The sequence below is a fragment of the Alnus glutinosa genome, chromosome 3, assembly GCF_958979055.1.
Source record: "Alnus glutinosa chromosome 3, dhAlnGlut1.1, whole genome shotgun sequence".
In the NCBI taxonomy this organism is placed as follows: Eukaryota; Viridiplantae; Streptophyta; class Magnoliopsida; order Fagales; family Betulaceae; genus Alnus; species Alnus glutinosa.
The window spans coordinates 3101355-3126085 of NC_084888.1; the positions used below are offsets into that span (position 1 = coordinate 3101355).

The 24731-nt window shown below is 37.2% G+C and overlaps 3 protein-coding genes across 5 annotated transcripts; 2 read left to right on the forward strand and 1 right to left on the reverse strand.

Moving 5' to 3' along the window:
* Window positions 1-593: 593 nt before the first annotated feature.
* Window positions 594-4040, forward strand: LOC133864857 (uncharacterized). Its single transcript, XM_062301286.1, has 9 exons — window positions 594-795; window positions 1082-1266; window positions 1377-1652; window positions 1756-1814; window positions 2420-2456; window positions 2544-2615; window positions 2685-2835; window positions 2926-3093; window positions 3593-4040. The coding sequence occupies exons 1-9, from the start codon at window positions 610-612 to the stop codon at window positions 3950-3952; spliced, it is 1494 nt and encodes a 497-aa protein (XP_062157270.1). The 5' UTR covers window positions 594-609; the 3' UTR covers window positions 3953-4040.
* A 2033-nt stretch (window positions 4041-6073) lies between these two features.
* Window positions 6074-14398, forward strand: LOC133863573 (uncharacterized). 3 transcript variants are annotated; one of them, XM_062299573.1, is made up of 3 exons: window positions 6074-6502; window positions 7255-7859; window positions 13268-14398. In XM_062299573.1, the coding sequence occupies exons 2-3, from the start codon at window positions 7308-7310 to the stop codon at window positions 14117-14119; spliced, it is 1404 nt and encodes a 467-aa protein (XP_062155557.1). In that variant the 5' UTR covers window positions 6074-6502; window positions 7255-7307; the 3' UTR covers window positions 14120-14398. The 3 variants fall into 3 exon arrangements, with proteins under 3 accessions (XP_062155557.1, XP_062155559.1, XP_062155560.1); XM_062299575.1 differs by having other exon boundaries at window positions 7276-7859; XM_062299576.1 differs by having other exon boundaries at window positions 7360-7859.
* Window positions 14399-17114: 2716 nt separating this feature from the next.
* On the reverse strand, window positions 17115-18980 carry LOC133862963 (protein SHORT-ROOT). The gene has a single exon (XM_062298900.1). It carries the CDS (start codon window positions 18754-18756, stop codon window positions 17299-17301), a length of 1458 nt encoding a protein of 485 aa, XP_062154884.1. The 5' UTR covers window positions 18757-18980; the 3' UTR covers window positions 17115-17298.
* Between the last annotated feature and the right edge of the window lie 5751 nt (window positions 18981-24731).

Consider the following 24731-nt stretch of genomic DNA (forward strand, 5'->3'; position numbering starts at 1 on the left):
AACTAAGATTGTTCTGATAGCATATATTAACCGTAAAAATTAAGAATCGAAGATTGAAAATAAAATTCAGGAAAAAAATAAATAAATAACAAATAGGAATGAAAAATACTCTAATTACCCTAAATAAGAAAAGAAAAAAATCCCTAAAAGACGATCATACATACATAAATAAATCTAACCTAAAGTCAATCTATCATTCTTAATCAACGAGCAAGAGAAATTTGCATGGGAAAAGATACACGCAAAAAGGAAGGAAAGGCTACGTCCCTGTTCGCCTTCCCTATAAATATTGCAGAAGAAAGCAAAAAGAAAAGATACAAACAAATTTATTTATATAGACGCGGCGTAAAAAGAGAGGCTTACGTAGAAAGACATGAAGCAGCAAAAAGTGGTCAATTCCTCGAATTTGGGAAGCAGAAACTTCGCCCACTGATTCGTTACCTCATTTTCGTTTCTTCAACATAACAAATATTCCAGAAAACCATAGCCACAAGCTATCCTTACCTTAGTCAGTAAGTCAGACCTGGAACCTCTCTCTACCTGGTCTTTATCTCTCCCTCAAGTTAAAAGCTTTTGCCATTTTGACAGGAAATCCAAACAGCTTCTGCCATGTCCAACCCAAATGGGATTCTTCTTCATTTTGTTTTTTTCTTGGTTTCCGCCTCGGTGTTTTCACCAACATGGGTAGCGTCCGGGTCGCCTACTGAGGAACCCAACTTCAAGAGGCCCGATCCTCTGTGCCACTTCCATTACTACAATGGAGGCTACGATGTTAGGAGCAAGCATTACTGGGTTGTAAGTTCCAATGCATCTTTTTCTCGTTATAACCAAAACATCCTCTGCCATATTTTGTTGTCTTTTCGAGAACAGGGGACAGGACCCACTTATGTAACATTTCAGAGCAGGGGTCCCATTTTTCCCAGACAAAGAATAGATATAAGATACGATGGCACTTAGATGTCCACTTTCTTGAGAGGATGTTGATAGTGAAAAAGAAGATGCATGTGAGAAAATCAATAATAATTTATGGGGTAAAGAAAATGGGATTTGATTTACTGTGTTTTCTTCTCATTTTTTCCAGTCTGCGGCATTTACAGGAGTCCATGGCTATGCAATTGCGGGAGTTTGGTTGCTATGTGGACTGGGATTTGGGATCTTCATCACCATAAAGAATCCAAGCAGCAGCTCTTGGCCATTTCTAAAGCATCTGGATCATCATTATTTCCTAATGTTCTTGCTGGTCCTGCTCTTCACCCTTCTCGCCGTGTAAGTGCCTAAAGTGATCCATATATAATTCCATGTTTCTATATATAGCTGTAGGCTATAGCAGTGTTACTAATCCAGTCTCTGCATGTGCATGTATTTGGATTTCAAAGAGTTGCATCCAGTTTCGTCCTTGCAGCAAATCAGAGCACCTTGTGGAGAACAGAGAAAATGAAAACAACCATTCTCAAAATGGGAGAACATGCCCGTCACACAATCAAGCAAGTAATAAAGGCAATGGCAGCAATGCAATCAATTTTACTTCCATATGATCCAACCACGTCTCTGAGCTTGAACATGACCAACCATCGACTCAGAAGAGAGTCACGTGCCATCCAGAGTTTTGTTGACAAGAGTGGGCATTCGATTGATCAGGCAATTCATACTTCGTAAGCATCCATGTCTCCCCAACTAAAAGTATCTGCTATATATATATAGCACGTCGTTCATATGATCTGCAAAATTAATATTGATTTTCTTATGTGTTTGTAGGTACATAGCTCATCTTGTGACTGTAACTATCAACTTGGCCATGTTGGTTGCTGCACTAGGTATGTTTCCTTTACCTTATGGCATTTGAAGTAAAAATTAGGCATTCAAGCATATCAATTTTTGACACGGATAGCAAATTCAACACAAAATTAGCCGGCTAAGATTGAGATGTATGATTCATTTAATTAAATAGGTCGGGTTATGGTTACCTTTTATAATCTTATACCCATGTTTTGACACACGAAGACGAATTGCACCCTTAATTTATTAAATGCATGAATTACTTCCGCATAACACTTAAAGATAAAAAAAAATCACCTCTTCTTCCTTATCTTCAAGAGTTGGTTAGTGGGATGATGCTTTGCACATTGAATGCAAGCTTTAATTGACAATTTCAGATAAATTATATGCTATCATATAGTGGAAAAGAATTCACCAAATGCTACTTTATAGCACCCTAAATAGAAACAAGTTTTAGAATGAAAGGGGAAAAAGGGGCGTTCTTCTATGCTAAGAAATATATTTTGTTCTTGATTAACTGCATCACATATATAACTTGTACATCTTTCTTTTGTGCTGTGCATACTTTTATATCTGGTCGATTCTAACAAAGATGTAACGAAAACTAACTTGGTTAGACTAACGGGTTGCTGCTTTGGCTCAGTTCTGCTCTTGTTGCATTGGCATCCCGGATTCATAACGTGAGTAAAATTTATGAGTTCATTTAGTTTAATCTGGTGAAGATATGAATCTTTTTTCACTCACATTTTCTTCTGCTATCATTTCAGTATAATCTTTTGCTGCTGGATCTTAACAACTCTATGCTGGGTTTTGACTGGCATTGATTTCTTCCTTCACACGTAAGTAAAACCTTCCCGCCCTCCTCTTTCAGAAACAGAGCACCAATTGCTGAATTTTCACGTTGGCAGTTTTGCAGAAGATACATGTTCAGCCTTCTCAGATTTTGAACAAAACCCACAAGATAATAGTCTGAGCTCGTTACTGCCATGCATGGATCCATCATCCTCAGAAAAGATAATGGTTGGAATTGGCTTCACCGTCCATACTTTTATAGCTGAGGTACTAAATTGCTTATTGACATGCATATACACAAAATATATACGGAATTGTTTTGTTTTAACACATGGGCATGTGTCTTTTGTGTCGCAGTTGAATTCTAAAATAACAGAGTATTATAGGCTTCTTGAATTATATGAACATAGCGAGGATTTAGTTGGAGTTCCAAAGATTTGTGAACCTTTCTCGGGAGCACCTAACTACAGCTACACGCCGGAAAGCTGCCCAAAAGATGCTATTACAGTAGGCGACTTGCCACATGTAAGCAAGTCTAAATTAAACAGAAAAGTGTTATATATATACACACAACTTGGCCATAACTCTTTTACAATTTGCTCACACGCGTCGACACGAGGTTGGAGACGACTATGCAGTTGTAGGTCTAGTAGTACCAGCATATATAGTGTGCTAATTAAAATACTTGGGACAATTTCACAGTCCGAATTGCTAACAGTTCAGGCAACAAATGTAAGAGAACTCTCGTGAGACCCAACCTACCTACTTGTTTAGATTGGTAGATTCGGACTCTCATGCATTTGTTGTTTGAATTGCTAACACGCCTGTTTTGACAAGTGGGTTTCATTAATCTTTCTCATATTTGTTGTCTAACAATTCAAACAACAAATTGATGAAGATCCAAGTGTCATGAAACAAGGTCGTCTCATTTTTCTCTTTTTGTGTGTGTTTGTGAAGCATGGGACTTTTTGAAGCTTTCCCCGAGTTTTAGATCAATACAAAAGCTTACCTTTGGCTGCAAAAGTTTCTTGCTAGGTTCACCTGTTACCAACATAATTACTCCGGCGGGGAATGCCAAAGCGAAGGAAAGTTTCTTCCTGAGGCCTCTTACGACATGGTCTCGGCTTATAGTCGTTCGGTCCAATATTTGCTGGATATATATCCAGATTTGAAGAGTTTGACAGAATGCAGCTTTGTGAAGGACAGATTTTCTGATGTCGTTTCGCATCAATGCAGGCCATTTAGGGTTTCAATCCGATTATTATGGTCATCAATGCTATCTCTCTCCATTGTCATGGCTGTTTTAGTCTTAATTTGGGTGGCAAAAGCTTATCAAGATAGAGGAAGATGCTTCTCTATATGTTCCATCAAACCCCAATCCTAGTCTCCTAGCTAGATACAAAATAATGAATTACAACCAAATGTACATACAAAAATGCTTACCCTTTTTTTTTTTTTTTTTTTTTAATTTTTTTTTTCTTTTTTTCCTGGGGGTACGTGGGGTGGTCTTATTACCTTTCAATTTTTCTTGTAAGAAGTCAAAAAAGTACAGTACTCCATTGTCGATCGTCGCAAGACGTGGATTAAATCATGGAGGTTAATATACGCAGCTTAAGAGAAATGAGAATAATTTTTTAATAATTCGGCAATTAATTCAAGACAATTATTGAGCCCTCAACCACATGACTGCAGTTAATAGGGCCTTCACTCTTGAACTCCTTTAATTGTGTTTAGGGAAGAAAGTGAAGAATATATTAAAATCTATTTACATTAATTTGCATATATATATATATATATATATACATAATTTTTTTTTCTTTTTTTTTTTAAAAAAATAAAACCTTGTTTAGTAGGATGTTGCTTTCCGGCTAGTGAATATAAAAATGTTTTTGAACTCCAAAATAGGGAATTCGATAGGCTGTGTGGCCCCACGAATTAGGATCCTCTCCGGTTATATTTCAATGGGAGAGGAGCCAGTTAGTTGTGAATAAAGGTATTTTGGTAATTTTAAACAATGTAAAATTACTAAAATACCCCTATATATAACCAATTGGCTCATCTCATCCAAGTCCGTGGCCCCACCAAAGGCCAGGCAAGAGAAGTAGAAAAGACATAATGGTCGGATTATAATAATTGGTCAACTAATCACGCCAACTAAATTAAATTAATTAATATATCAAATCATAGTTATCGAATCTGAGACATTCTTAATTGGTTATGACCAAACGGTCCCTACCTACTTCACTACCTCTTATCGCTGGTGCCAAATCAAAAATTCTTATTCAAGAATTAATTTCAGTAATTATTTTTATATTACTGATAAAAATAAAAATTAAACTGATAAATATATTTCACGGATTGATATCAATTTAATACACCGATAAATTAGATAAATAAAACAATAATTTTCTCTAATAAGAAAAATTCGTTTCATATTTGGTGGAAAGTTGGCATGCACTAAAAGGCATACACCGAAATTTCTATGTTTGACTCTTGACCAATCATTTGAGGTTATCAAAAAATCCCTATGTACATGCACCATCCAATCAATAATCATTAATACTTGTACTAATAGGCACTGCTTCTTTTTTTTTTCTTTTTTTTTGTTTTGAGGTAAAAAGAAGAAGAAAAAAAAAAAAAAACCCTTGGCTATTGAGAGAAGTACTACTCACATTTTTCATTATATTATCTAATCAATCACATAATTAAGAGGTTTATATATATGCACACTTTTCATAAAAATAATTAGATAAGCTTCTCAAACAACAAAATCATACCCGCTATGTTTGCCAACATAATGTATTATTATTATTACTGTTTTATGTATTCAGACTCAACTATATTACACAAATAAATCATAATACAAAATACTTCTTAAAATACATAGCATATTTTTTTTTATAAAACTGGAATATTTTGATTAATGGACTGCTTTACTTTTATAGAGACAAAAGCTAGCTAATTTTTAAAAAAATTAAAACAAAGAAAAAAGAATGGCCATATAACGACTCTAAGTAGAAGAGGGTGACCGCACGACCACTCTTGTCTTTGTTAGGGCCATCCTATCATGATAAGGGTGGCTATGCGGCCGCCATGATAGGTGAGGGTGGTTGCAAAGCCACCCTTCTATAATCACTTATTATTTATTTATTTTTTATTCATAATTTTTTTATTTATTCAAATACAATAACAAACATAGATAGCCATAGCCTATAGTATCTCAAAATCAAGAAATGGGTACGGCTATTTCATTCAATTAAAGAGATTGCAACTTTTAATTAACAAAAGGTGATCTCCAAAAGAAACCCATTATTACTGTAATTTTAAAAATATTTATATTTATTTCTAGTATTTTGGGAAAAAAAAGAAAAAAAGAATAGAGTATAATTTTTCGTAAGAAGTAACCTTTAGATAAGAACTTCATAGTAAATTTGGCATTGTCGTTGGCCCTTTATTCAACTGTCAAAGATCTTGGTGGATGCTTCGAAGGAAAATCTAATTAATATGGAATCAACATGGCGAGGAAATTACTCCATCTCTCATTGCAAGCCTTCCAGACATATCTATCTGAGAGACCCTCCCAAGACAGAAACATACAAACAGCGACATAGCCCATTGGCAAGACCTTTGGTCCCAAGTCGTCATCATCGTCATAGTCATCAATCTCAGACTCAGATCCAATTCCAACCAACAAGCTAAGCTAAGCAGCCAAACTCAAAGCCCTTGTCTTGTTTTCCTGTGAACCCTGTGAATGAACAGGGTTCTGGGGCCTGACAGAATTGGTGAATTATCTTATGAGGTTGTCGGATTGATGTATGATTTAGCGAACTACGTTGTGGGTTGCTTTGCCTTGCTTATTGAACGTACTGTTGGAGGCTCCGGTCTGAACCCATGTCTGGGAATCTAGCTGCACTCGTGGTTCGTGGGTTCGCGGGTAAGGTGTTTGCTGGACATGCTTGTGTTTGTATTTGATATATTTTGTTGATTTTATTTGTGAAATCAGGGGTGGGTCTGCCGTGTTGTACTTTTTTAAGAATTCGTGTTTTAGTGGCTTGAAGTGTCTTTCGAAACTTTCAATTTTGGATGTGCCCATTTGTATGTGATAGTTTGTGGTTGCTGGTTTATGTTTGATTTTAAACCTCATGAGTCCGTTGGTTTCATTTCCTCTAGACCTCTACAACTAACAATATCTGGGTGTGTACTACTTGCTTTGCGGTCAGAGAGTTAAATACATTCTCATTAATTACCCCTCATATAGTTAAGAAGGCTTGTGCTGCAGTGAATTGTTTCATCCTCTGACATCAGTTCATCATTGTTTATTCTTCATCTTTTCTAGTGTAAAAGAAAAAAGTGTTGGGGTTAAGTATTTTGGAATAACATGAACTGGGGATTGAATTTTAGTCAGTTTTATACATTGAATCATTGGCAATTAATTTTTGTGATTATACAGTTAATACTTAGTTTTGCTTATAAACTGTGAACAAAAGCATGGTATTCTGATTTTATTGATTACTCCTTTAGAATCAATTTACGTGACTATATCTTTTAAATCTCATTCTTGCTTTCAACTCTTTTTGTTATTTTCCTTTTAATTTTCATGAAATAAAACCGAAGTTGCGTTCTATAAAACCTAGATTAGTGTTTGGTTGTGACTCATATTTGGTCGGATTTATTGGATCTCCATAGGTTGCGCTTTCTTAATTGCAGCATCATCTTGGAGATAAAAAAAGAAAGAGAAAATGAGGATCAAGAACAAATACAGGAAACCAACCACTTTCAATTGCAATGCAGGGGGCAGATGTTCAACGTCTGCTGTGGTATGGAGCTTGGTGGGATGTGTTCTTATGCTTCATCTATACTCCCTTGCTCGCCACAAAGATGGGGTGGGTGGAGAGATCCAATTGCGCATGAGCCAACACCCACAATTCCGTGAACTCTTAGAGGTTGAAGAAGAAAATATTCGGATGCCACCACCAAGAAAGAGATCTCCACGTGCAGCAAAAAGAAAACCTAAACGGCCAACCACACTGATTGACGAATTTCTGGATGAGAATTCCCAACTTAGAAGTACATTCTTTCCAGATCAGAGAACTGCTATAGATCCAATGAAGGACGTGGGGAATGATAGCTTTTACTATTATCCAGGGAGAATGTGGTTGGACACTGATGGAAATCCTATTCAAGCCCATGGAGGGGGTATTCTGTATGATCAAAAATCAAGGACATACTATTGGTATGGAGAGTATAAAGATGGGCCTACCTACCATGCTCACAAAAAAGCAGCGGCAAGGGTAAGTTACTTAAATTTATGAATTTATAATGTTATGCTTAAGTATAGGTTGATTTTATAATTTCAGGCCTTAAGGATTGAGAGATGCAATCACCATAGTTTATATCCACGTTAGCTGTGTAAATATCTGTTTACGTGCATTGTGATCACATAGCTGCTGCTAGTTATCAATCTTTGTTTTATATTGTGATTTGTTCTCTTGACTTAAGCGGAGACGAGTAGTCATGTATGCCAATCAAAATTAAACCCAATATGGTTGGTTCCACCAAAGTTGCTTAATATAACCTTTTTTTCCCTTTTTGTTCCAATCTAGGTCTAAAATTTAAGATTCAGTTTCTGGCACTTGTGTGGGGTTATATTGTTTCCTCTATATATGATTTGTTTTCCCCTATGCACCTTAATAAATCAAACTAAACATTGGTAGTTGCCCCTTGGGAAATCGTATTCCAATTGATATTGGTGCTATCTTTAGAATAATAATAGTATGTTTATCTACAACTTCTCCGTGCCTATAGATATGGGTTGTGATATTAGACTGCAGAATTGTGCCCTTCTAATGGGTTGTAGACATGTCAAGAGCCAAAGGTTATATAGAGACACAGTGGTCTAATTAATTCTTAGGTGGAAAACTATAGTGGGCATAGTTAAAGATATGGTCAATTTTTTGGGGCGCAAAATGGGTAAGGGGAGGGCAACCAAAGGTTGGAACTTCCTACCTGGAGCACTAGCCAGGAGGGACCTTGATGGGCTTGCAACCCGAGGCATTTGTAGGCACTCCCTTAAGACTAATTAAGTTATAGCCTGAATCTAGCCCCACAAAGGACATAATGATAGGAAGCCGGTAGGCAGGGATTAATAGGCCTGCGTCTCGTCCTCTTAGCATTGCACCCATGGAGACTCGAACCCATGTCCTCCCCCTCACCAAATCACAAGACAGTAAGCCCCTTATCACTAAGCCAACCCCTCCACTGGGTAAAGATATTGTCAATTAATTTTTTTTTGTTTTTTTGATAAATAATTCAATCTTATTATCAAAGCGTAGAACGGCAGAAGGGCGCAACCCAAAAAATGAATCTTGATTATTGCATAGAAATTGAGGTTGCCTTCAAATGGGTGCATCCTTGGTTAACAGGGAGGTGGATTTACTTACTTAGAAATGTTTTATCAATATGGATGCTCATATCAGCCTTTTATATCTGCTTTTATCTCTTTCTAGTAGGCCGTGTTGTTGTACTTACTTTAAGGATACCTTGTCCAATCCTTCATTTTAGTTCGTTGTATTATATCCTATTTTTGAGTCTTATGTGCAGGGTTGTAATCGAATCGAGCCGAGCCGAGTATTGAATGTTCAAGCTCGGTTCGTTTAATTTTTTTTCGAACACGAGCCAAGTTCAAGCTTATCACCAAACCAAATAATCTGTTCAAGCTCTGTTCATTTATTTTTTTAACGAACTCGAGTTATTTAGTCATTCCATATATAAAGTAAATGTCCCAATTGTTTAATTTTTATTTTTTAAAATTAATACTAATTATTAGTTACTTAATTATGGTTAAGATTTATTGTTTTGGTAATTAGAGAAATTAACTCAAATCTTAAATAATCTACTCTCAATTTTATATGTTTATCTTATAGTATATTTATATATTCATATTCATATTCACACAAATACACTTATTTCTATATCCAGACTCGCGATTACAATAATTCACCTTATATATATAAGAACATTTTTTTTTTTAAATACTTAATATGTTCTCGTTACAAAGTTAAAAATAATACAAATGAAGTTATACAAGCTTATACGAGCCTATACGAGTTGAGCCGAGCTTATATGAGTCGAGCCTAAATTTATACGAGTTTGAATTTTTTGTTCAAGCTCTATTTGTTTAATAAACAAATCGATCCCGAGTCGAGCTAATCTGAGCCGAGTCCGAGCATGTTCACGAGTAGCGCTGCTCGCTTTTTACTGCCCTGCCTATGCGCATGGAAAATAACTAAGAAAGAGTGTCTTTTCTGTTGTTTAATATAATCTAAAAGGGGAGTGGAAACATTTTTTTAGCAGAGAAGGAATTTACATGGATGCATATTAGGACTCCCGAGTACAAACTTTTTGATAGACTTTTTTTTTTTTTTTTTTAATAAGTAATGTATATTAAAAAAGCGAAGAGGGGCGCAACCCACAGTACACAGGAAGTATAAATGAAACCCCTAATTTAAAGAAAAAAGAGAACACCTATCTTGAAATTCAGAATAAGAACACTCAGACATAGACTTTAGTTTCTCTCTCCACAAAAACAACATTTGCATCACTAACTTCTTCAAGTTCATCAAACCAGTCTCACAATCTTCAAAACAGTGTGCATTCCGTTCCCTCCATACACACCACATCAAACACAATTGAGTCATTCGCTAAATTGGTATCAACGTCCGGTTGCCATTTTGCCCCCTCTAACTCCCCAACATATCTTTCACCGATCACGGCTTTACCCACACCACCCCAAATAATTGCAAGATCGTACTCCACAACTCTGTAGCAACCCATACAATGCAGAAACAAATGATCAATGGACTCTCCAAAAGTCTTACATATATAGCACCACTCCATCACAATAATGTTTCTCTTTCGTAAATTGTCCACAGTTAGGATTTTCCTAAAGTCGTCGTCTGCACAAAGAAAGCCACTCTCGGGGGAATCTTAGCTTTCCAAATACTTTTCCACGGAAATGAAGATTGTATAGGACTAAGTAAAACCTTATAGTAAGACTTTACCTCAAATGATTTATTTCGCGCTGGAATCCAACACATTTTATCCTCTCCCTCACTTCTAACTTTAAGAGAGTACAACATCTCAAAAAATCTACTAACATCTTCCACCTCCCAATCATGAATAGGTCGAATAAACAAAATATTCCACAAAATTGTGCCATTTTGTCTCTGCATGCTCTCCTCCACCCATGCATCCTTGCCACTAGCAATAAGAAACAGATCTGGCAAAAGAGTTTTCAGAGGTACCTTCCCACACCACACATCGTGCCAAAACAAGACTTTTCAATAGACTTGCCAAATGATCCAAACTCATAAACTTACTTAGAATTAGGTCTTCAATTGCTCAGAACTTTTACTATTGAACCTGGGGAAACATTTAATACTCAGGAGCATAAAAACCTTTGCTGCCTCTTTCTACACACCCCCACCCTACCGGTGGACTCCCTGTGGGTGGTAGGTTTCAGATTGGCGGAGAAGGTAGTGTGGACTATTATCTTTGAACTGGAAACAATATTTGCACTCCTAAATGGTACATATGACGTCAAAGTTTGCATGCCAAACAGCTCAGATGAGCATCTTTAATCTTCTTTAATTAACTGCATTGTTACTCCCTCTGCTTCTAATGTGAAGTAAAAGTGAGTGAAAATTGTAGAAATGCCACCCGTAATATAATGGAAATCTTTTTTTATGATTTTTATACTGTGATAGATTCAGTTTGAAATTCGTGTGCCAGCACTGATGCTGAAAGATTGGATTTATGGATTTAAAGATCTTAGGTTTAGTATTTGCTTCAAAGTGTTTAAGAGAGGAAATGTAGGATGGATTTTTCAAGAGATCCTAGTATGTCTTACAGCTCATGTGGAATTTGGCAACTAGAAATAAACCTTTTAATTAAATACTGGAAGTGTGAGCTATGAGAATCTCAAGTCTAACCTAGTCCATTTTTATATATTCAATAGATTATGCATTAGATGAAGGATGAAGATATAAGTTCAGTCTCGTCTATTTGATAGAAAATCCTTAATTTTGGGTATATGTGGTTAAGGTATGACTCTATCTTTGGCTCATATCATGCCCAATTTTTTTCTAGCAATTTTAGAGTCTGACGTACAGATCCCTTGAACATATTTTTCTTTAATCTCTATTTTCATATTAAGTGGCTCCGTGTGGCCATGGATGTAGGTACTGTGAAAGTTCCACCAGTATGAACAAGTGCCGTTACTTGGGTTATTTCACACATGGAATACTGATACATAGACAAGGAAAAACCCAATATGGATGATAATCTCTAGCATGGGTGTGGATATTAGTTTTCTCCATTTTCTGGGCACATATCTTCTCAACTTGAAAGTACCGCCATCTTATCTTGTGCATTTGCCCGCCCATTTTATCATTCTGGTTTTGCTGAAGTGCAATTTTTTTTTTTGAAACCACTACGTTGGGATTGTACTTATAGTTGTGATTTAAGAGTGCTTCCTGTGATGAGAAATCTTATGGTAATGTTTAGCATTAGCTTCAAGGGGCCCACAAATTATGCTAATACTTGAGGAGTTTGATAGTTTGGATTCATTGATGTGATGAATATCTGCACAAACTAAGGATTCATCACGGAAATTTTGCTAGGAATCTCAATTATTGCCAGTTAGAGTAAACTTGTGGTGGTAGTTGTTTCTTAGGAAGAAGATGTCAGTTTGACAGCGATGATTGGCTATGAAATAATCTATAGATGGATGCATATTGTCTCATAGAAAGAAAGATCTGAAAACTCTTGATCATTGGGTAGCAATGGAACTTTGTAGAATAATTTGCTTCTAATGTTCTTTGAACTCAAAATAAGATCCAGTACACAAATTACTATGCATCATTATATATAAGAGGAAACACCAAATTTGTAGAATTCAAATGATGCTTGGGTGATGCCCGTTACTTGCCATAATTAGTGGTTGAACTGGATGATTTGGTCATTCAAAATTCAATGGACGGGGAGGATATGATTGAACTTTTAGCCTTTGTACTACATGGTTGCAATTATCAAATTTCAGAAGTAAAAACATTGTTTAGATAACATTTTATGAATTTGTGAAAATCATAACGATTCATATGAGGATGACATGGTTTGACCACGCCACTGCGTTACTCATTTCAATGAGAGTATGTTGTTGAACTTTAGATGGCTATCAATGACCTTATTGTCTGTAAGATTGTGTTCAAACTGTAATTCAGACCTGCAGGTCCCACCCAATATTCTGTTATGAAAAGTTGAGAGAAGATAAATTCAAGATAACATTTCTTTTGAAAAAGAAGAATATGGTGGCTTGAAACTGAGAAGCTGGAATGAAAAAGAAAGACAATTGCTTCATGTAACCAGGGCACACTCTTCACTATCTTAGGCCTTTCTGGTTGTAACCACATGATATTGCAGACAAATGACTTTTCAGGGACCAACACTGGTTTGTTTATTTTGCTTTGAGTTTGCCTAATGATGTGAGACATCAACACCGACATTGGTGCTGTTATTATGTTGCCAATAACCCATGTTATGCTATTATCATCCCCATCTTCAGTATTTACATCATATACATAATTTAAATAGTTCAGCACAACTGCAGACGAAATTCACCAATTCCTTTGTAATGGTTCAGGTTGACATCATAGGAGTTGGTTGCTATTCTTCCAAGGACTTGCGGACATGGAAAAATGAGGGCATTGTGCTGGCAGCAGAGGAATCAAATGAAACCCACGATCTCCACAAATCAAACGTTCTTGAGAGGCCAAAAGTGATTTACAACGACAAGACAGAACAGTATGTAATGTGGATGCATATTGACGATACCAATTACACCAAAGCCTCCGTAGGTGTTGCCGTTAGTGATTACCCCACTGGTCCTTTTAATTATCTCCATAGCAAAAGGCCTCATGGATTTGAAAGCAGGGACATGACTATCTTTAAAGATGATGATGGTGTAGCGTATCTGATATACTCCTCCGATGACAATAGTGAACTTCATATCGGACCACTAACTGAAGATTATCTTGATGTGACACAGTTCATGAGAAGGATTCTTGTTGGACACCACCGGGAAGCCCCTGCTTTGTTCAAGCACCAGAGAACTTATTACATGATCACATCAGGCTGCACTGGTTGGGCCCCAAATGAGGCACTAGCTCATGCGGCTGACTCAATCATGGGGCCGTGGGAGACGATGGGAAATCCATGCGTCGGAGGGAGCAAAATGTTTCGACTTACAACGTTTTTTGCTCAGAGCACATTTGTGATTCCTCTGCCAGGTTTTTCAGGCTTGTATATTTTCATGGCAGATAGGTGGAATCCAGCTGACTTGAAGGACTCAAGATACGTGTGGTTGCCTTTGATAGTTGGGGGACCAGCTGATCGCCCACTTGAGTATAATTTCGGATTCCCTTTGTGGTCAAGACTCTCAATATATTGGCATAGAAAGTGGAGACTTCCTCAGGGGTGGAGTGGGTTGAAGTGATGCAGTTTTTCATATATTTGATGGTTCTTTGGTCACTCTTTCACTTGCTTAACATTGTTGTCTTGGGATTTGCATATTTCACAGCATGAGGACTTAGATACAGAATGTTCAGTTTCAAACACGCCCAGTGAAGTTACACACCCCTTGGTCCCCTTTGTTTAGGTAATGTTAATATTAGCTCTGAGGCAGGATGTATTTTTCCCAGATTGTCCCCTTTTTTTTTTTTTCAATTGAAATTTTGCTAATAATTAATTCAGTAATTCAAGCATTGTCGATCAACCCTTTGTGGCTTTGTGGAGTGACTTCACTTCTTCATGAATCTCTTTACTACGGTACTTCTTAATTGAAAGATGAGGAATTAAGGATAAATGTGTTTCGGGCTTTCTTTTTTAAAAACCTGGATTTAGATTTTACGCAACAAGGCAGCCCATATGAAAGCCTGTTTGAGTCACTTTTGCTTGGGCAGGTGTCTGGCAGCCGAATTCCACTTGCTCGAGCTGTCGGAGTACTTGTTTGAACGGGTGGGGTTCAGACGGCTTCTCACATGAGACTATCCTATTGCACGGAATTCCTGTCGAAGAAACTTCACTAGAGTCTCGTGCTTGCATAGGCATTACCTAAAAATAACAATCACTCTTTCCGACCAAATCAAACCTCAATGGCCACCTTAACCACCCACCCTTGTTTATGATCACCAATTTCAAACACTTTTTTCCATGCATGCCAATTTGAGCTTGAAAATGTCTATTAGCCCAACCAAAAGAAAAAAGTTAAATTAGGAGTAAAGTCATTGGTGAGGGGAGAAATCTGCATTATAAATTACAGGTGAATCCACTCAAGCAGCCCACTACATGAAGAATAACTCTCACTATATAAAAAATGACTCCACCATTGATCAAAAAGCTCTAAGCCTGTCACGTGACAAGTATCCAATAGACTATCACATGAAGTCTCCAAAATTAGACACATCCAGATATGCTATCTTTAAACATTTTACATTCAATTATTTTATCAATCAATGTACGGACTTAATTAAAACATCGAAGTGTCCCAATTTCCTTGGACCGTCGAATTTCTAATGACCATTTTATCTATTTTACAAGTAGTCCGTCCGGCCGGATACTAGAAAAATTACTTCAACATATACAAACTCTCACTAGGTACATACATATATATATGCTACAATGTCTCAACTTTTTCTCTTTACTCAGCATGATACAATGTCTCGCCAAATTCGGTCCCCCACTCCCCAAATAATATTCAGGACTACTGGCTTGCCATGCCATTCGAATGGACCACGATCGCGACACAGAACGGACTGGTGGAGTGGTTAGCTAATATAGATTAAAAGTAGTCTGATTAAACATAATTACTATATGTTAGTGCCCAAACAAAGATGAACGTAGAAGATAGCGATCGTCGGCGGCGGTGGCTCTCCGATAAATCCCTTAAGGATAAATCGCTCCCAAAAAGAAATTTATCGTTTCTCTTCCGATTGGTTGGACCGTAAGTGCGATATATGTCATATGATGTATGGCTGATTCATATTTGGGCCATGTAAGTAAGGCCTGGCCGCGTTTGCTTGGCCAGAAATGCTGTTCAACGTGTGTACGTTACGCTAGAATCTGGCCCCATGGCGCGCGCCTTAAAAAAGTAAACAGCTGGTCCTGTCAATTTGATAAAAGAGGAACCATAGCTTAAAGGTAAAGAAGACAGCTCCGATACCTTTTACAAAAACCCACATGAAAAAGCTAATTAAAACTCAAAAAAAGAAAGAAAAACTAAAATTAAGAAAGAAAGAAAGAGAGGTGGAGAGTAGCGTGGAAAGGGCGTAAGCAGGTTAACGTGGAGGGGGCAAGTCTCATCAGAAGGATATAAGATGTGCGAGTGCGACTCTTAAAAGAAGTTCCCACTTCCCACTGTGCTTTCGCTTCCCTCTCCTTCTGTGGGGCAAAAACGTACAGCCATGAAAGAGTTTTTTCTGGTGGGTGGGGCAGCAGTGATAGGCAGGCTAAAGCTTTTTCTGTCAATGGAAAGATGATTAAAAAAATAGGAGGAGACCATATCAACGCGAACAGCGTGCTGGCCACTAAAAACCTCTTGGTGCCACTATTGACCAAATACCTTTTTATGAGATTCTCCAAACACAACCCAACTCGCTGGGCGTCCAAGGATTCTAAGGCCCCAAAATTAGATGATGACCTTTTACTTGTTCAAATATGTATTTAAAACGTTACCCTTCTTTTTAGCTCTTAGTATGCTTCAGCTAGCTGATATCACCTTAATTAATACACCAAATACCAACTCCCATATATATATATATATGACAAGTTTGGACTATATATATATACCCCAATATTATAAAACTTGAGAGTTTAATTAATTAAGAAAATATATAAAAGATGCTTCCAATTAAGTAAATTAACATGAACTGCTTCAGTCTTAATTGTATAGGTTAAGGATATAGACAAGTACTGAGCAGGCCATCTCTAGTCAAAATTGGACCAATATTTCCGTCTTGTATGTCATGCATAAACCAAGTGCATGCATGGCAATTATAATCCTGATGATTGAATTAATTCTACTACTGTACGTTTAGATCTTCAACATGTATAACTACATGCATATATATGATCCATTTATAATTACATCCATCCTATGAAATACATTATATATACGATTACATCGATCACCGGGCTCCGGAGGTGATGCGACCGGTTCACCTCTGGTTGTTCGATCTGAGGGGCCTCAAGAGCATTCATCTCATTTTTAGAGAAATAGGTATTCTATAAACCAAATAACCATTCCAATCTTGGTTCCATTCCTACGTAATAAACATAGCTTAACAGGAAAACAAAACTCTACCAAAAACATTAAAATTCAGACCTACGTACATATACTAAAATCAAAATCAAAACCATAACCTTTTTTTTTTTTTTTCCCTCACAAAACGAGAAATAATCACAATGTAGTAATTAAAACAAGATCGAGTACGTAATGAAGATTAATTTACTTCATTTCTATTCAAATAAAAGCAAATCCCTTCCCTCTCTCTCTTTTCTCTCTTTCAAAACACACCCACAAATTCCAACCCATGCACGCACCAAAAAAAGAAAAAGAAAGAAAAAATTATTACACGTGCGGATAAAGCCCAAGCGTGTGAAACCCCGCCGCGGTAGTCAAGGCCTCCATGCACTGGCCCACACCACCGGCTGATCCTTCCACGACAAGAATATTCCGGCGACGTCCGAGCACTGTGTCATTGACCAACCCTCCTTGTACCTCCTCAACAAAGCGCGCACATCATCACACACTTCGTCACTGAACGAGGCCGGGGTGAACCCGCCGACAAGCAAGCGCCGAGACCAGCGAGCAGCCGACTCGCGCCGCTCGACCGAGTCAGAGGGCGCGCAAGCCACCAGGTCCAAGATGGCGCGCCCAGCCGCGCGCTCGAGCATCAAGCGCTCGTTGCTCGTCCGAGGAAAGCTCTCGTCCAAAGCCTCGAAGTAAACCCTAAACCATCTCAAGCACTCTTCAAACCCTTTTACGAACTCCAGCCCATCAATCCCAACGTCAAGATCAGCTTCTTCTTCGACGACAGTGATTATCCTCGGCTGCAATCTCTGGAAAGCTGATATCAGATAATCGCGGCGGTCACCGACGGCTGTGATTGAATGTAATGAGCTGACAGTGTTGATTGCCAGCGCTTCATCGTCTTTGAGGTCTAACTCATCTAGGTTTAAGTCAGAAAGATCGCCGCCATGGTGGATGACGTTGAATTTGAAAGGCACGCCCATGAGCCTAGCGAACTTCTCCATTCTGCTACCGATCTCTTTCATTAGTTTCTGAACCGCTGCCACACCTCCGGCGGTGTCGGATTTGCTGGCCATAACCGTCGTCAGCCGGAGGTGCGGGGTTTCGTCGGTGCGGGTGGCTAGGGCTTCCAGCAAAGTTGGCCACTGTGTACAATACGTGTTGCTGAAATCAACTATATGTAGCTTCGGCTCACCTTCAAAGGCTTCCATGATTGCACCATTACACGCTACGTGTCCGAACGTAGTCCACGGGCTGACCTCTTGGAACTTCAAGACCGTTTTTCTCGTTGACTCGAAGGAGCAGGTTTTATCCGATGCGGAAGCAAGGCTACGGTAACAGCGCTCGCCAGAGTCTGTCATGCGGCTGAACAAGGCCTGGAGGAAGTAGGCGGTGAGCTTCTGGTCGGTGTCGCCGTAAGGCGAGCTGAGCTCGTTGAGCATCCACATGAGTTGTTGGACACGCGAGCTATTCTTGTCGGCGATGGCACGTGCGGTCTCGAGGAGTATCTCGGACGCCCACTTTCCGGAGAATTCGAAGTTAAAATCACGGGCGGGTGAGAAGGAGAATTCTGTCGGGGTGCTTATGTTTGTGGTGGTTGGGGTGGGGGTGGTGGTGGAAGGGTGGGGTTGATAGGGATAGTAGTGTTTAGAAGAAGACGAGGAGAAGTCTTCTTCATCCATGAAAAAGTTGAAGCATTCTTCGTCTTGATCTTGTTGGTAGTGATGGTTGTTTTGTCTGGAGGATCGAGAGCTGCTTGAGGTTCTACTGGAGTTGAAAGATTGATCAGATTGAAGACTGACAAGCCTAAACAAGGTATCCATTTAACCAACCCTCAGAGACCCACATCAATAAACTGTGAGTCGTCTGTTTTGGTCTTGTTGGGATATGGAATGGAGAGATGGGTGTTTGAGTTTTTAACAGCTGGGGGAATTGGGATAGAGATATAATGATTAAAGGAGGGATCTTCAAGTTGGAATTTAGCAGATAGAGAAGATTAATTTGAAAACATAATTAGGAGGGAATCTAATATAAGTGGGGTTGGATTTTTTTTTTTTTTTTTTGTTTTGTTGCTTTCTTTTGGTTTAATCGATGAGGAATGAGAGAGATTAGGTTTCTTTTCTAGCTTAGGTTACTCTTTATGGGTTATATTTTAGATTTTAGAGTGGGGATTGACTGATATAGGCCTTTGCTTGTGTTTATAGTATTAGAATTGTCTGACAAAAGACGAAAAAAAAAAAAAGGTAGGAGAAAAAGTTTACAAGGTCGAGATCAGCAAATGGGTTAGTGGATTAGCTTTTCAAACTTTGAGAGACAGAGAAAGGGAGAGAGGATGTCACATGCTTTTTAGTGGGAGCAGGCGTGCCAACTGGGAGGGAAAGAGAGAGAGAGAGAGAGAGAGAGACATGAGTACTAAAGCTGCCGGCGTGCATGATGATGATCAAACCCACCATCTCGCGAGCCCAAGCACAAACCCACTCACATTCCCTGCCTCCTAATCCATCTCCAAACTCTGCCAAAATACCCATCCTACTTTTTTCCTTTTCTATACTCTTTGATAAACCCATACACGAAAATGTGATATAATAATGTAGTATCCAAATACCAATATATGCTCTTCCCCAAAATCTAGGGCATGCCTGGCCGGTGCCTTTAACCTTTTCTCCTACTTTCATAGGATTGTTTATAAACACACCTCCCACACCCACCAAGCTTAGGCCATTTCTCGATCGATCTACATATTCCAACCATATATACTATAGCTAGCTCGATCTCCTCCCTGCCACAATCCCAAAAATCCTTGCATTTATCTTCCTATATATCAAGTTGAATTCTCATCCATTCTCCCATTGTCAACCTCATCACTCTTATATAGTTTCCTTCTAGAAAGACAATCTCATCGATCTCGCCAGCTTAGAATATTCATCAGCTTGTTCAAATTAACGCAAATCAATTTTTTCCGACTTACTAAATGGCTTGGTGGTGGGATGGTATTTTTTTTTTTTTTTTTTTTTTTTTTGGGTTCGGTATGTCCATGCACATACTATAAAATATGGAGAAGGAACATAGAATATATATATACCTATACCTAGGACCTTCGAATGATTTTTATTTTTTGTCGAGTTGGATATATATATAAATATATATGCAACAAACTTGTTTGTTCGTTGGATGTTTTTGGGTTTCTTCTTGTTCTTGGTTTTCTTCATCAATCATGAGAAAAATTCCCATGTTTGTGCTCTCTGTCCCTGGTTCAAATAGTGTTCTCGGAAATCATCATTGCGAAGAGAAGTACAGAGGGTATTGCCCATTGCCCATCTTCCAATCCAATTAAGTACACCCCTACGGTCGTGGATTACCCTGGGAATTAAGGGCAGTTTGGTGACTTTGGCCACTCGATTCCCAAGAATTATCTGAAGAAATATTCTCCTAGATCGAAGAATCCCCACTTGCAAAACATATATATATATATATATATATATGTAGTTTGTTTATGATAGATAGAAATTAGACAAATACATTTAATTTGGTCCTAATTAAATTAAGGGATGTTTTATGGATTTCTGAAGCCCACAATTGTTTACTTAATTACATTCCTTTTCAGGATTAATATAACAACAATATAGATGAAATGTCATTGTCTCTAACCACAAAATAGATTTTTTTTCTTTGTTGCGTGCTAATGCATGTAAGAAATCAAGTTAATTAATAATAGATGGGTTTGTTGGTGGTGGGTTAGTTCCTTCTTATTTTTCCTGTTTAATTTGGTTAGACTAATTAACAATTCATTGTCGTAATTAAGAACGTACAATTGGTCGGTCTTTATTCATTGTTTATAGCTAGAATTAACAAATTTTTCTTTTAAAATGGGTTGGAGTAATTGTCTTTAATTCGATCAGTATATTAAATTGACATAAATAATAATAATAATTTCCGAAAATATTCTAACAATAAATTGATCATAACTTATTTGACTCAATCACAAAACAAGATTCAATTATATCAAACCCGGCCCTAATGTTACTCATCCAACATAAGTCAAAATAATTAAGTATGGGCCCCCTTTTGGTTTGTGATGGCGATGGCAGCTTAATTGATGAACTTCTTTGACCGAGTATGATGGCCGGGTTTAGTTTAGTCCTAATTAACCCAACAAACTATTATTAATGCTACTAGTAAATTAAAAATAAGTAAGACACGTAACATTTTTGGATTGGGATGGCGATAGCAACTTGACAAGGTTTTCAGACCAAGTACTTAAAATAGGTTTAGCTTAGCAAAAATATTAAAAAAAAAAAAAAAAAAAAAAAAAAAAAAAAAAAAACACTTCCATTTTACTCCCCTGCCCTCAATCGTCAACCCAAAAAAGAATTTGCCCAACCTTTTGCATGGGTGTCGACCACTCCCTTGGCAGTAACCAGCCATCCTAACCAAACGTTCGAGGCCTAGGCTGGTCATGATCGCAACCACCAAATTGGATGGTCCAACCTTTCTTATGTGTATTATATTATATTAATTTGGATCGAGAGGAAAATATTTTTGTCCGATGTGACAATTGCACGTTAGAAACCAATAGAAAGTAAATAAAAAATTTTAAAAAAATAATAAGAAAAAGAGAGTGTTAATTTAATTTGTAGCATTGCTCCTAGTTTAGTCTCCCGTAATAAACTATTATTAATTGCTTGTGATTGAAAAAGGAATATGTGAGAATCGAATGGGGATTCAGGCATGAGGCAGCCAGAAATTAATGCTAGCTTAATTATCATGGGTTTGTTTATAGCCTCCGATCCACTCAGCCAGAAATTAAAGGCAGTTGACCAGTTGACCTGCTGCACTAACTTTGGTTTAGTGGAACTTGTCCACGCGTTTGCCTATTAATTTAAACGAATTAATTATGGTAATTACTTAACAAAGGAAGACCAGTTGTTTTTTATTTATTTATTTATTTCTATGCAATACACTAAAAGGAAAAGGGAAAAGGAAAAGGAGATTAATTAACAATGACATAATTAGTGATCTCATAAACTCGAGACATTGATAAGGGAAAATAGACCAAACCAACTGGTCTTTGTACTATGTTAAATTAATAAAATTAAATAAGTTATATGTTTATATATTAATTAATGATTTCTAAGCAATGACGGAGAGATGGGGGCCGGTGGGGCCATGCCCCCCCCCCCCCACTCTTGAGAAAAAAAAAATTAAGGTACAATAAAAAAAAAAGAATTTAAGGTTTTTTTTGGCCTATAGTAAGAAATTTTTGTGGCTCGATCCTTGGTCTATTCCCTTTTATCCTCTCTTTAACTAGTTTCATCTCATTTGGATTGATAGCTTTATTGTCAAAAAAATTTCTTTTAATATTTCACGGGTAGTAACGGACATGCATGTCTGAGAATGCTAACAATGGAAGGAGTTTTACAAAGAGGTAGAGATTTTGTTCAAAGTAAATGAAAATGATTTAGTAAATCAGTGTATTGGAAGAAGACAGATGTGGATTTGAGGAGTCGCACACCTGACAAAGTTCAATTTCTTAAGGATGTGTGGCCAAAGATAACATGAAATGGAGATTCATTTTAATATAGCTAGATGGCATTAGAAAAGTCTAGAAGATATGTATTTCATTTGTTGTGTTGCGTTTAGCATAATTTGTTTTGTGTAGAATATAGTGTGTTTTGTATAATAGTTAGTGGGCTATTGTGTTAGTTAGAGTGGGTTGTTCTAACAAAATGAGTAAGAAAATGTTAGTTTTAAGAGCCATGTCATTCAAGTAAAGTCTTGCGAGAACGTCGAGAAACACACAATTCATCTAACTCAAATTTCTTAATTTTAGTACAGAAACTGAGATTTTTTATTTTTTATTTTTCAAAAAACTCTTTTCAATTTTACTTATTAATTTTTAATTTAAAGGGAATAATAAAAATATTAAAACGGGGTTATTTTTAATTTACTTAAAATTTGCCTAAATATATATTCATACTTTAACCCCTACTTAAGAAAAAAAATTATTTGGCCCCCTCCCATTAAAATGTTTGACTCCGTCCCTGTCTCTAAGACCAGTTTTTTTTTTTTTTTTTTTTTTTTTTTTTTTTTTTTTCTGTGCAATACAGGAAAAGCTAGGGAAAGGGAAAATTAAAGGAGATTAATTAAAAATGACATAATTAATGATCGATCTCATAAACTTGAGACATTGATAAGGGAAAATAGACCATTAAACCAACTGGTCTTTAATTCTAACATAGTACAAAGACCAGTTGGTTTAATGGTCTATTTTCCTTTCTCAATGTCTCAAGTTTATCAGATCACTACTATGTCATTGTTACTGTTAAAATAATAAAATTAAATTAGGTATATATGAGAGAAGGAAAGCGGAGAGAAATAAATTAAGAAAATAAGATATTTGAGGTGGTTTGGCTTTAAAGGCCTATGTTCAACGTTTTAATGCCTAATAAGACTATACTTTGATCATGTTGAATTGTTTGATAATAGAATGAAAATTCCTATTTATAAGCTATATATATATATATAAAGCGAGCCTCACAGTTTAAGCTGCCCAAAACAGATGGGCCACACAGCTGCTCTCACCCTAATTATAAGGAATGCTAATTATTGACAAAGTCCTCCCACGTAGCTAGCATGCATGAAGTAAACCATTAGTTACATATAGGCTTTAATAAATTTGTACGTTAATATATTTTGGGGTGGTATTTTTTGTTTTTAGCTTGAAAAGGTATTATGATGTTACATAAATATGAAAAATATCTTTGAGTTTTTGTGAGTATGATTGTATTTGGTTATTTGTTAATGTTTTTGTTTTGAAAAAAAAAAAAAAAAAAGGACAACAAAACTTTTAACAAACGAAGCCTCTTGTTGCTTTTTTTTTTTTTTTCCTTTCCTTTTTCTGTTTCTTTTTTCACCTGGCCCTTAATTTTATGTGAAACTATCAGTCTATCTCATTTTCTTAGAATTTTGTTTGCGCTAGAGATTTTAGGAGGCCCTACATATGACAAATGCGGATTTAGATTCCATGCCATACTTCTTTTCTGGACTGTTCATTTCAAATGAACGGTCTAGATTATGATAGCAAATAAAATAAGGTAAAGTAAAAAATTTGGTATTAAGGAGTAGTCGGTTCGACCACCCACATAAGGTAGTTTAGAGCAGCTCAACCACCTCTGACTGCTTAGAGAACCCCTTGGAGAAGGAAACGGTTCGACCACCCTCAAACGAGCAAATGAACGGTCTAGATTACGACAGCAAATAAAAGGAAGGTAAAGTAAAAAATTTGGTATTAGGGAGTGATCGATTCGACCACCCACATAAGATAGTTTTGAGCAGTTCAACCATCTCTGACTGTTTAGAGGTGACTAAACCACCCCTTGGAGAATGAAGCAGTTTGACCACCCTTAGATTGCTCGTTGGAGGGTGACTAAACCACCCTCATTTGATTAAGGAATGATTTGGTTACCCCAAACCACCTATTATATTGGCCGAACCACCTATTTTGGAATATTTGCCACCAATGGCCATCCTCAACATCACTCTCTTTTACTAATAGAGATAAGTCAATTTAATGGTGTATGATTTTGTTGATGCAAATTTTTGTCCGGTGACGTGGCATCATCAGAGACGTCCATGTCTTGACTTGCAAAACAGCAAAGACCCATCAGGGGTTGGCCGGTGAAGCCTCCTCCGATGATCAAGTCAGTCAAGTGTCTAAAGAAGGGGGAGAAGGAGAGAGTGAGTGGAGAAAAATAGATCCCGCTGTTAAATAGTTCTGATACTCCCTTTTCTACCCCTG